The sequence below is a fragment of the Amblyraja radiata genome, chromosome 12 (assembly GCF_010909765.2).
Source record: "Amblyraja radiata isolate CabotCenter1 chromosome 12, sAmbRad1.1.pri, whole genome shotgun sequence".
Taxonomy (NCBI): Eukaryota; Metazoa; Chordata; class Chondrichthyes; order Rajiformes; family Rajidae; genus Amblyraja; species Amblyraja radiata.
Window position 1 is genome coordinate 7,039,190 of NC_045967.1, and position 12,793 is coordinate 7,051,982.

The 12,793-nt window shown below is 43.0% G+C and overlaps 1 protein-coding gene across 5 annotated transcripts in view; it reads left to right on the forward strand.

Annotated features, from left to right (window-relative positions):
• Positions 1-12,793, forward strand: part of LOC116978891 — a 153,259-nt gene that overhangs the window by 65,874 nt on the left and 74,592 nt on the right. For all 5 annotated transcript variants that reach the window (XM_033030151.1, XM_033030150.1, XM_033030154.1 and 2 more), the window contains 4 exons: positions 2,280-2,367; positions 4,996-5,177; positions 9,855-9,994; positions 11,269-11,428. In XM_033030151.1, the coding sequence (XP_032886042.1) occupies positions 2,280-2,367; positions 4,996-5,177; positions 9,855-9,994; positions 11,269-11,428 (570 nt within the window). The remainder of the gene's footprint in view (positions 1-2,279; positions 2,368-4,995; positions 5,178-9,854; positions 9,995-11,268; positions 11,429-12,793) is intronic.

Sequence of the window (12,793 nt, forward strand, 5' to 3'; positions counted from 1 at the left end):
TTTGCAAGCTTTAGAACCAATAGACATTTTTTTAGCAAGCTTTAGAACTAATAGACATTTTTTTGCAAGCTTTAGAACCAATAGACATCTATTTGCAAGCTTTAGAACCAGTAGACACTTTTTGCAAGCTTTAGAACCAGTAGACACTTTTTGCATGCTTTAGAACCAATATACGTTTTTTGCAAACTTTAGAACCAATAGACACTTTTTGCAAGCTTTCGAACGAATAGACATTTTTTGCAAGCTTTAGAACCAAAGACATTTTTATTGCAAGCTTTAGAACCAATACACATTTTTTGCAAGCTTTATAACCAATAAACATTTTTTGCAAGCTTTAGAACCAATAGAGACATTTTTTGCAAGCTTTAGAACCAATAGACATTTTTTGCAAGCTTTAGAACCAATAGACATTTTTTTGCAAGCTTTAAAACCAATAGACATTTTTTTGCAAGCTTTAGAACCAATAGACACTTTTTTTGTAAGCTTTAGAACCAATAGACATTTTTTGCAAGCTTTAGAACCAATAGACATTTTTTGCAAGCTTTAGAACCAATAGACACTTTTTGCAAGCTTTAGAACCAATAGACATTTTTTGCAAGCTTTAGAACCAATAGAGACACTTTTTTTGCTAGCTTTTGAACCAATAGACATTTTTTGCAAGCTTTAGAACCAATAGACATTTCTTGCAAGCTTTCGAACCAATAGACATTTTTTGTAAGCTTTAGAACAAATAGCCACTTTTTTTGCAAGCTTTAGAACCAATAGACACATTCTGAAATATTTTAGAACCACTAAGGGCACTTACATTTGAGTAGAGATGTGTTCAGTGTTATTCACAGCTCAGAGAAATGTGACCATCTGCCTTCCTCCATCTTGAAGAGACTGTGAGGCACACCACTTCCTGGTTTTATAGTCCCTCCCCCCTGCGGCCAGCGAAGGCAGCAGAGAGAAAGGGGAATTTTGTTAAAACATTAATATCTTTGTCATTTTTCTTCGACGGGGAAAAATCCTCATCACACATGCGGCGGAGGGGGGCTCTGAGCGAGGTGGCCAAAAATGACGGCCGTAGGTTGCGGCGTTCTCTCGGACATCGCAGCACAGATGGCCAAAACCGTTCAAGAACAGACTTTTAGTAATATAGATATGGGAATGTGAAATTGAAAGAGAGGGCAAAATAAGACTGTTGCAGAATAGAGTGCAGGAGACATTGTCACAGATGTGATGATGATACAAAATGGAAGAGGATTTAAAAATATATATTTTTGTGATGTGATTGTTGTCGACAAGACCAGAACTTATCATGAATTCCAAATTGGCCAAAGAAAGGAGAAGGTTGTTTGGACATTTCAGACGACAGTTAAAAAACAACCAGTTTGGTGGGTCAGAAATGACTTGCAGATTAGAAAGGGAAAGGTAGATTTTTTCCCCAGAAGGATAATATCAACCTATCAACCTTCCCAGAAGGATAATATCCAGCAACACAGGTTTTTGCAACCACCTATTATTTTTAAGAACACCTACCGATCTATGCCTATTACTAATGTGGTTAATGACATGAATTTAAACTGCCCGGCTGTAATGGTGGAATTCAATAGACAATAGGTGCAGGAATAGGCCATTCGGCCCTTCAAGCTAGCACCGCCATTCACTGTGATGATGGCTGATCATCCACATTCACATGTCCCCGGGTCATTTTCCCTGGTCTATGAATGTTAATGTACCAGCTTAAACCCTGAAATTACGGTTCAAAGACCAGTCGGAAAACAAAAGACGGGAATGATCCCAGGAATGATTGGGTTAACCTCACCTTCTCCTTCATCCCCTCCTCTCCCACCCATCTCCTCTCCCCTCTCCCACCCCTCCCTCCCCTTCTCCCCCACTTCCCCTTCCTCCCCTCCCACCCACCTACTGTCCCTTCTCCCCACCCTTCACACCCACTGTCCTTTCCTCCACCTCCTCTCACTCTTCTCCTCCCCCTCACTCCCCTCCCTTACCCCTCTCTCTCCATGACTCTAGAACGTGACAGAAGTGCAGTGAATTGCTGAGTTACTACTTCAGATTTTTGAACAATATCGAGTCCAAAAGGCTACTATGATCTATTACATCTTCCCTTTTACCTTGTACTCTGTTGTTGCCTCTCCTGCTTTCTATGCTTTCACAGGCCTAACTTTTCCCATCATTGTATATATCCCTAATTGTACCGTTCTGTGATGGGCCCTCTGTGCAGCACTAACCCCCATGATGAGTTACACTAATTCCGTGTTCCAATCTGCCTGTAGATGTCGATTGCATTGTCTATAATGAGGAATTCATGGAGTGCACATGGACCCACAGTGAAGGGGACGTGAACTCCACCCTGTATCACTGGTGAGTTTGCCAGCCAGATTCAACTGCTCAAGGAATACCTGTCCTTCTACAGTTTTGAATCACTAAGAATTTATTCACACGTTGATGTTTCCATGCAGCGAGATCAATAGATGTTTTGGTTTTTGCATCCGAGGTAAATGACTCGAGAGAATAAATCAGATTTCCAAGGTTCAATATTCAATTCTGAAACATTTAGCACATATATTCTAATGTGATTTGTTCTAATTAGATATATTCTAATGTGATCCTGCCACAGAGGGCAGTGGAGGCCAAATCACTAGATGGATTTAAGAGAGAGTTAGATAGAGCTCTAGGGGCTAGTGGAATGGAGGGATATGGGGAGAAGGCAGGCACGGGCTATTGATTGGGGACCATCAGCCATGATGACAATGAATGGCGGTGCTGGCTCGAAGGGCTGAATGGCCTCCTCACCTATTTTCTATGTTTCTATTTCACATTGAGTCAATCATCATCAGAGATAGACACAAAGCTGGAGTAACTTAGTGGGGCAGACAGCATCGCATATCTGGAGAGAAGGAGTGGGTGACGTTTGGGGTTGAGACTCTTATCAGAGACTCTTATCAACTTATCCAACCATTGTGCTGAGAGATTGCTGTGAAAACTTGTCTGCTGAAATCCTCTGAACAAGCCTTGATGTTTTCATCTAGTATGGCCTTCATGTGAGCATGATGACACTCCATTGTTTCTGACTCTCAACTATGTTTTGGAGTTGCCCAGCAAACATTTAGTTTAGTTCAGAGATTATAGCACAGAAACAGGTCCTTTGGCCCACCAAGTCCGACCGACCAGCGATCCCCGCATATTTACACTACTCTCCCCACTTGAGAGGCAATTTTACATTTATACCAAGCCAATTAACCTACAAACCTGTACGTCTTTGTAGTGTGAAGGAACCTGAAGATCTCAGAGAAAACCCACGCAGATCACAGGGAGAATGTACGAACGCCGTACAGACAGCACCCGTAGTCGGGATCGAACCCGGGTTGTGCGAATGTACTGTTATGGGCCTGTCCAACTTACGCGACTTTTACGGCGACTGCTGGCACCCATCATAGGTCATTGCAGGTTGCCGACAATTTCCAACATGTTGAAATTCCAGCGGCGACCAGAAAGACGCAACGACTCTTTGGGCGACTGAGGAGACTATTCACGACTATACAGGTGACACCCTGGCGACATGCCACGGGGTGGACCCTGTATGGTCGTGAGTAGTCGCCCAAAGAGTCGTACCTTGTTCCGGTCGCCGCAAGATTTTCAACATGTTGGAAATTGTCGGCGACCTGTAACGACCTATGACGGGTGCCGGCAGTCACCGGAAAAGTCGCGTAAGTGGGACAGGCCCATTAGTGTCCCTAAGTTCATAAATCATTGGAGCAGAATTAGGCCATTAAGCCCATCGAATCTACTCCGCCATTCAATCATGGCTGATCTATCTCTCCCTCTGTCCCAAGTGTAGATTATCAAGGATAATCAAGGCGGCTTGGTCTAACTGTGAATAATCTGACAATGTAGTGTTGATAAATGTGTGATTTTTTTTTACATTGAAGCCTTCATTTGCTAATATTTTAAAAAATTTGAATAGCTTCTATTTTCCACCTCCTGTAGGTATAACTCTAAACCACCACAGGAATGTAACATTCAGCTATGTGGTTACATCGTAGGATGGCCATTAATCAACCAGCATGATTCAACTATTCAAAAACTATTTATGCTTTGTGTAAAGAGTGGCTGATCAATAGGGGCTGATCAATAGGGGCTGATCAATAGGCGGCCCAGCAGCTGCTGCCTCACACCGCCAAATACCTGAGTACAATCCTCACCTCAGCTGCTGTTCATGGAGTTCTCTCTGTAACCTGGTGGGCTTCCTCCAGGTGCTCCGGTTTACATCCACATTCCAAAGACGTGCGTAATTGACCTCATTGACTCCAGAGTGTTGGCTAAGGATGTGAAAATGGGATAACTGTTTACTTTAGTTTATTTGAGAGATACAGGCAGTTCGGCTCACCGAATCCACACCGACCAGCAATCCCCGAACATTAACACTATCCTACACACACTAGGGACAATTTACATTTACGGCAAGCCAATTAACCTACAAACTTGTAGGTGTTTGTAGTGTGGGAGGAAAACAAAGATCTTGATGAAAACCCAAGGTAGGCAAAAGTGCTGGAGAAACTCATTTGGTGCAGCAGCATCTATGGAGCGAAGGAAATAGGCAACGTTTCGGGCCGAAATCCTTCTTCAGACTGATGTAGGGTGGGGAGAAGAAAGGGAAAAGGAAGAGGAGGAGCCCGAGGGCTTAGGGAGAGCTGACAAGGCGAGGTTTGGCGGGTCACAGGGAGAATGTACAAACTCCGTACAGACAAGCACCTGTAAGCAGGATCGAACCAGGGTCTCTGGGGCTGTAAATGCTGTAAGGCAGCAACTCTACCACTGCGCCACCGTGCCATAAGAACTAGCGTGAACGGGTGACTGACGTTCAGCGTGCACTCGGTGCTATGTGTATACATTTTTACTCTGTCGTCCTTGCTTTAAATAATTTAGGAAGCGTAGTTTTTATAGTTTTTAATTTCCCAGTCATAATTGAAAAAATATTGTTTGTTACAGGTATAACAAAAAACCACCACAGGAATGCAAGAGCTACATTCAACAACATGGCTACAACGTAGGATGCTATTTCTCAACCAGTGAGATACAACTATTCAAAAGCTTTTACGTTTTAAGAAATGGATCCAGTGGCTCAGGAGATATTTCAAGAGAACCCCAAAAGTTTCAGCTCCAGAACCAAGGTGAGAGTGTTTGTAGATAACACACAGGCTGCATGGGGGAGTCAATTGAAAATTGTTTAAGAAACTTCACAAATAACGATGTTACTCCACCCCTCTACTCTTCCGACTCCATAATACCCATCTGCTTAACTGATTCATGGATAGTCACGTCAGGGGTGTTTAATTGTCATATGTAGCAAAACAGAACAATAAAATTATTGCTTGCAATAGCGTAACTGATCTGTAAACACAGCACTCAACATAATTAAACCAAACACAAACAATTAAAAAATCCAATATTAGTGCAAAACAAAACGAAAGCCCCAAGTCCCTAGTGCAGCTGGAGTTGGGTTGCCGTTTCACCCATTAACCTCTGTAGCTCCATGCTGTACAATCCATGCATTGGCAAAGTTTTTGCCAGAAGAGAAATTTCCTGATGGTAATCGTAAGTTTTCTTTTTCCAAGGTTGAGCTAGTATCCTCTTATTCCACCTCTGTAACTGTACGTAACCTTTTAGATCTGCCGTTTTCAATCTCTTTCCTATTTTCTATTTCCATATCAATCTCATTCCACTTTCCTTTCCTTTCTTTTCATCCTATCATCTAAAGCCATCTTTTAATGCTTTCTTCACCCCAAACTCATTCTACCGTGCACCTTCATTGCCTTCACCCTTTCATGTACCCTCCATCCCTTGCCCTTACTGTCTTGACTCCCAAGTGGAGAGTTGAAAATGGATTGGTGCAGATTCATTGGAATGAATAATACCAGTTTCTCCAGTCATTGTTCATATTTTAGACATTTTTCATGTCCATATTTTCCCATATAGCCTTTACATACAGCTTTTCCCCAGTCTGTTAATAGACACAAAAAAGCTGGAGTAACCCAGCGGGACAGGCAGCATCTCTGGAGAGAAGGTATGGGTGATTTCGGGTCAAGACCCTTCTTCTGTCTGAAGAAGGGTCTCAACCCAAAACACCACCCATTCCTTCTCTCTAGAGATGCTGTCTGTCCCGCTGGGTTACTCCAGCTTTTTGTGTCTATCTTTGGTTTAAGCCAACATCTGCAGTTCATTCCTACACATCCCAGTCTGTTAATATTAACAACTTCCTTTCCAAAACACTATATGTGACCATACTTAAATATTTGATTATGATTCCTTCTGATTATATGAAGCACTGTTTTAGCTTTCTACAGTAACTGGACATTGTTTTAATGTTTAAAACAAAATAATGTTGGAATAATCTGAACTTTCCCTTTCGGTTTATGCAAGGTCTCCCATGATCATGTATTGTCTTTCTGCTGACTGGATAACACGCAACAAAAGCTTTTCACTGTACCTCGGTACACGTGACAATAAAACAAACTGAACATTCTGGTACAAACCTCATCAATGTTGGTGAAAGGTGGATGGGTTGCGTCAGGCGGGACTGCTCTTTGAACTTGTAAAATGGGCAATAGACAAGTCTAGCAGTCTGGTCTAGCCTTACTTAGTCCACTTCTTCATTGACCAACTCATCATTGATCTTTTTTGTAGTACCTCACAAGGTCGTTTTCACCGCAAACAAAGGCATGGTGGTCTGGTCCTCATGGCCTGTTTTGATGGTCCCTTGTATTACAAAGCAAGGATTAATGCTATCTTTTGAATGTAACTAAATAATTTCTGAATATTCCATAGTGAATATCAGAAACACATATCTCACAACACACTCTTCTTGATATGGAATGCACCGATTTAACAGTGACGCTGTGTAAAATCGGGAAGGGGGAGTCAATGTTCATACTGCTGGACAGGGGGAGGGACAGACACACACACACACACACACACACACACACACACACACACACACACACACACACACACACACACACACGTGTGTGTGTCTGTCCCTGTCCCTCCCCCTGTCCAGCGGTATGAACATTGACTCCCCCTTCCCAGTTCTCTCACTGGTCTTACTGTCTTCGACTACAATTTATCTTTGTCCCGCCCACTCCCCTGACATTAGTCTGAAGAAGGGTCTCGACCTGAAATGTCACCCATTCCTTCTCTCCAGAGATGCTGCCTGTCCCGCTGAGTTACTCCAGCATTTTGTGTCTATCTTCGCTTGTCTCAATATCCTCTTTATACTCATGACTATTCTGCAAACACAGATCTTGTTTAACTCTTCCTATCTGAGAGTGCGGATACCATTCTATTCCATAGTACCTGACCTGAGAAGGACTGAAAGTTAGTGGCTTTTATCTGACAGTGTATTTGCCATAATTCCTTTGATTTTGTTGTTGCATGTACCAAATGTGCAATTCCTAAAAATCCCTGAAGTGGCTGGATTAAAACTTCCCATCAAAGTCATCACAATATCTGCATTTTGCATGGCTCCAATCCTGCGTCTGGTTGTATTAAATTCCTCTTCTCACATTGTTCGGTTCTCTGTTTTCTTTGAGACCCAGCTGATATGTGAAAGATACATCTGCTAGATGCGCTGGGACGCATCCTCAGTGATGTCACCTGGGGTCATCGTGTCTTTCGGGTCTCACAACATCAGACACCCTCGCCCAGGCGACCCAGCCGGGGTTGATCAGGCCCTGACTTGCGTCCCAGCAGCAACCGCCCACGGATCAGCCCTCTTAATCCAACGCCACCTGGTGGCTTTCTCTGCGGCCTCGCTTGCGGATTGAATGACCCTCTTCGTTGCCAGCCCTGTAATGACCAACTGGTTGAGGACTTTGCAGAGTGAGCATCCTGCAAAGCCTCTACAGCCCACCTCTATGGGCTGATAGTATGTCTTCCAGCCTCTGTCCTGGCACATCTCCACCAGTTCCTGGTACTTTGTACGTTTCCTCTCGTTAGCCTCTTCAATACGCTCTTCCCAGGGCACTGTCAGCTCCAGAATGATCAGCTGTTTTGTCACTTCGGAGGTGATGATCATGTCTGGCCGGAGTGATGTTGCTGTGATGTGCTGTGGAAATTTCAGCTGTTTGCCCAGATCGACGTGCAGCTGCCAGTCAATGGCTGTGTAGAGGAGGCCCGTCCTTCTTGATTGAGACCCTGCTGATAGAATATATTCTCACAAATATCTCCACCAATTCCTTGGCTGGAAATATTATTTATGACTACTTATACTTTTCAGTTGACAAATATACCTGATATTTTTTCCCCTCACACTTGCTACATCTTCCCAGTAACAATCTATCGTTGCCAGTGGACATCATTTTCTCTAGATTTTGTTTAGGATTTTGTGCATCTTATGCTACAGATGGGCACGACTCACGTCGCAGCGGCCTCTGCAGTCCGTCTGTCGTTTTTAAATTTTTTTTGTCGCGTTTGAATGTTTGAATGTAGTTTAAAGTGCTTTTTTTAAAAACTGGGTATGTGTGTGGGGGGCGGGAGGTGGGGGAAACTTTTAAAATGTTTCCCCTGCACGGAGAACCCGACCTTTTCCCTGTTGGGTCTCCGTTGTCGTTGGGGGCTAGCACCGTGGAGCGGCCTCCAACCGGAACGACCTGGGGCTCCACTCGCGGAGCTGCGGACTACTTACCATCGCGGAGCTGGCCGAGTTCGGAGCGGGAGGAGCTTTGGTGGCGCGCGGCTGCGACCCGCCCCGGGGATTCGGAGGCTCCAACCGCAGGTCTGGTGGACAGTGACACCGGGAGCCCGCGGGTCCCTAGTGGGAGACCGCTTTTCAGGGCTTCTGCAACGGCGACTTCTCCCGCCCGAGTTGTGGGGTTGAAAATTACCTGGAGCGGGGCCTTACATCGCCCGGCGCGGCTTTAAATGGACGCGGGACTTGTTAGCGCCCGCCGGGGGCTCCAACATCAAGACCCGGAGCGTGGCCTTGCATCGCCCGGAGCGGCTTTAATGGCCGCGGGACACTTACCATCGCCTGCCGGGGGTTTTGACTCTGACATCGGGAGGAGAATGAGGAGTGCAGAGGAGAGATAAGACTTTGCCTTCCATCAAAGTGAGGAGGAGATTCACTGTGATGGATGTTTGTGTAAATTGTGTTGTGTCTTGATTCTTTTTGTGTGTATGTCTGCAGAAACCAAATTTCGTTTGAACCTCAATGAGGTTGAAATGACACAAATAAATTGTATTGTATTGTATTGTACAGTGCTTTCCTATATTTGTTTAGTAATGTAGGTATATGGGACCTAATTTCTAGTGGAAATCCCTTATAGCTGGCACACAACAACTAACTAGCAGCAGTGGTTTATACAACAATGTATACTCAATCCTACTACATGGTACACAGACTTCTTAAAGATACTCACATAACCTTATTCAAAGCAGACAATAGTGAGTGGGTGAGTTTTCTTTACAACTCACATTTTTTATTTTTACAGTGTTATTTTCGGAATAGTAACATGGGTTTTGCGAAGGTTGATATATGTCAGTACTCAATCTTTGCATTCAATTTGCACATTAATATGTTTAAACCTGATGCTGGAGTTTGAAACACAGACGAGTTATTCACTTTACCTCAGTCGAACCATCAATGTTTTTTCTGAAAGAAACTAGTCTGAAGATGGGTCTCGACCTGAAACGCCATTCCTTCTCTCCAGAGATGCTGTCTGACCCACTGAGTTACTCCAGCATTTTGTGTCTATCTCCAGTGTAAACCAGCATCTGCAGTTCCTTCCTACACACTCTGACATGCTTGTATTAAACCACTGTTGTAACAGTTCAAAACCTCTACTTTTCAGTGAAACCCTTTGCTCCTGGGAACCTGGTGGTGAATGCCACTGAGAACAATGGGCTTCTCCTGAGTTGGGACATCTCGACGCTACGAGTCCAGTGCCTGGATTTTGAAGTCAGGTACCGGAACATGGACAGGGAATGGCAGGTAAAGAGCGGCTGTGACTTCAACACTAATATGAGTTTTATCACAGAAAATAAAGACTAACAACTAATTTTTAAGAACTGGATGGCGTTTTGCGGTCGCAAGAACGACAACTAAGTTTTGCAACTTATTTTATTCACAAAATAGCTTCTTAGCTCACAGGTTCTCACAACATGTCTGGCCACAACGGTGGTCAGCACTCAACGGCCACGCAAAAGCAAAACCGCGCGAAAACTCGCAGCCCCTGCCGAGTCACGTGACCGCGGCTTCCAAACGGTGGGTTCGATACCTGCTGCGCCAGCAGACGCCGCTCCAGGGGCATCTTTAATCAAAAGGCAATTAGGCTGAAAGTCTCTTTTTCCCAACTAGGTTACATGTTGAGTGGGAAGATTTATATCTTGTAGTAACTCGAATACCCAAATACTTAAATTTTTCCGTTGCAATTTAAAATGGAAATTTTAATAGGTGATTCGCTTTCTGCGGCTTTAATGACATAATTTCACTTTTATTCCAATTTATTCTATATCCAGAAAATGAACCAAATTCCTCTATTAAATTTAATAAATTCGGGATACGTGAATTTGTAATATATAAAAGTATATCATCTGCATATAATGAAATGTTGTTATTTGAGTCATTAGTATTATATCCCTGAATATTCGGATGCATTCTTATCCTTTCAGCCAGAGGCTCTATCATAAGGGCAAATAGCAGGGGTGATAAAACACATCCCTGCCTATTGCCCCTCGATAATTGGAATTTTGGAGATAACATATTATTAGTTAATATTCTTGCCTTTGGTTTATCATATAGTAATTTTACCCATCTGATAAAATTATCTCCCATATTAAATTTTTGGAGTACTTTGTATAAATACTGCCACTCTACCTGATCAAATGCTTTCTCTGCATCCAAAGATATAACTGATAAATCTTCCTTTTCCGTTTTATGTGAATACATTATATTAAAAAGTCGTCTCAGATTATTAGATGATTGTCTTTTAGGTATAAACCCCGTTTGGCCCGGGTTTATCAATTTATTAATATATTTACTCAATCTTCTTGCTAAAGTCTTTGCTAAAATGTTCTGATCTGTGTTTAAAAGTGATATGGCTCTATATGATTCATTTGTCGTGTTGATGCATTAATGTGCCTGTGAAGCTGCGGCAGATATGAATTTCATTATTTTGGAGGTGGTGCATAAGATAATTAAACTCCCATGAATACTCTAGAGGTTTGCCATCATCTTCCATTGACATCTTGTTTTTCTCCACATAGAAAGCTACTCTCTTGCGACAAACACACTTCAATTTGCCAAGTGTGGATCCAGAGAAGCTCTACACCTTTCAAGTGAAAAGCAAGGTTAACTTTTTCTGCGCCACGGCAAAATTGTGGAGTGAGTGGAGTCTCCCTGTTTACTGGGGGAAATCTAATACAGGTAAATTATCTTTTTCTGTTGTATAATCTTGGAATTATAGAAGTATAAGGAATAAAGTGGACGAGCTTGAGGCTCAGTTAGAAACTGGCAAGTATGATGTTGTGGGAATTACTGAGACATGGCTGCAAGAGGGCCAGGGCTGGGAACTGAATATTCAAGTGTATACCTCCTATCGAAAAGACAGGCAGGTGGGCAGAGGGGGTGGGGTTGTTCTGTTGGTGAGGAATGAAATTCAGTCCCTTGCAAGGTGTGACATTGAAACAGGAGATGTTGTAGTGGCCATTTGGCCTGTTTTGTATGTCATTGATGATGGCATGTGCCTTTAAATTTGAGATTACCCGTTATATTGTGGGTGGGATCTATGACGTGTTTTGGGGCGTGTTTGGAGCTAAGATGCTTGTGCAGAAGTTTAGTTTTTAGATTAGTTTGGCGAGCCGATGGGGAAGGTTAACCCTTCTACCATGTGAGATCATGCGGCATCTTGCAGATCTTGCCAGTGTTACGGAGACACGAGGATTTACTAATGTCTAAAGTAATAAGGTGGAGTTCGAAGAAGATTGTAGTAACGAGTCGGAATAAACTTGGACGTATCTTACTGTTTTCTATCGACAATAAAGCATTTATTCATCAAAAGACTGTGTTTTTAAGCCATATCTGAGAAGAAGCTCTGAAGGTCTCTGAGTGAGCTTGAAGGGTTTTAGAAGACACCTCCTTCAACCATTCTCATCCAAATAGCGGCTAGGGTGCTAATTACCTGACAGATATGAACATCTGCCGTTACATTAAGTAGAAGGAAACCTCCGGCAAGGGGGTTAAATACCAGTCCCAGAGGGTGGGACAGAAGATTAAATCGAAGCAGGACAACCAGGCTAAGACCTCGGAGAGGCACAGCCAAAGAAGACTGGTTCCAATCGTGGAACTGAAGGAAAATACAAGTCTCAGAGAAGAGGACAAAAGATTGGCTAAGATTCTCAGAGGTTTTAGCCAGAAGAAAGTGGTTCCAGGAGGAACTGAAGATAAAGATCTCGGCCAGAGAAGGGCCTTGAGGTTTATCAACTGCATCGAGACATATCTGAAGACGTATCACTGGATTTGTGAGTACAAATCGATTATTACTCTTTGAATTACATCCACAGCTTTATTTTAAAAGACTTCTGTAACAGAGAACTCAGAAAGTGTTTTTCTAGTCTGCAGGGAGATTCTAGCCAGACTGACCTTGAATTGTTTTGAGTCTCTTGATAAGTGCATTCCATTTGAATTAGGATCATCATTTTGCACCTGGAGTTAGAGAGATGTTCTCTACATTATCTGTATGTTTTGGTTTTGAAAAGAAACTGTTGACAAAAACAAAGCCACAGCTACTAG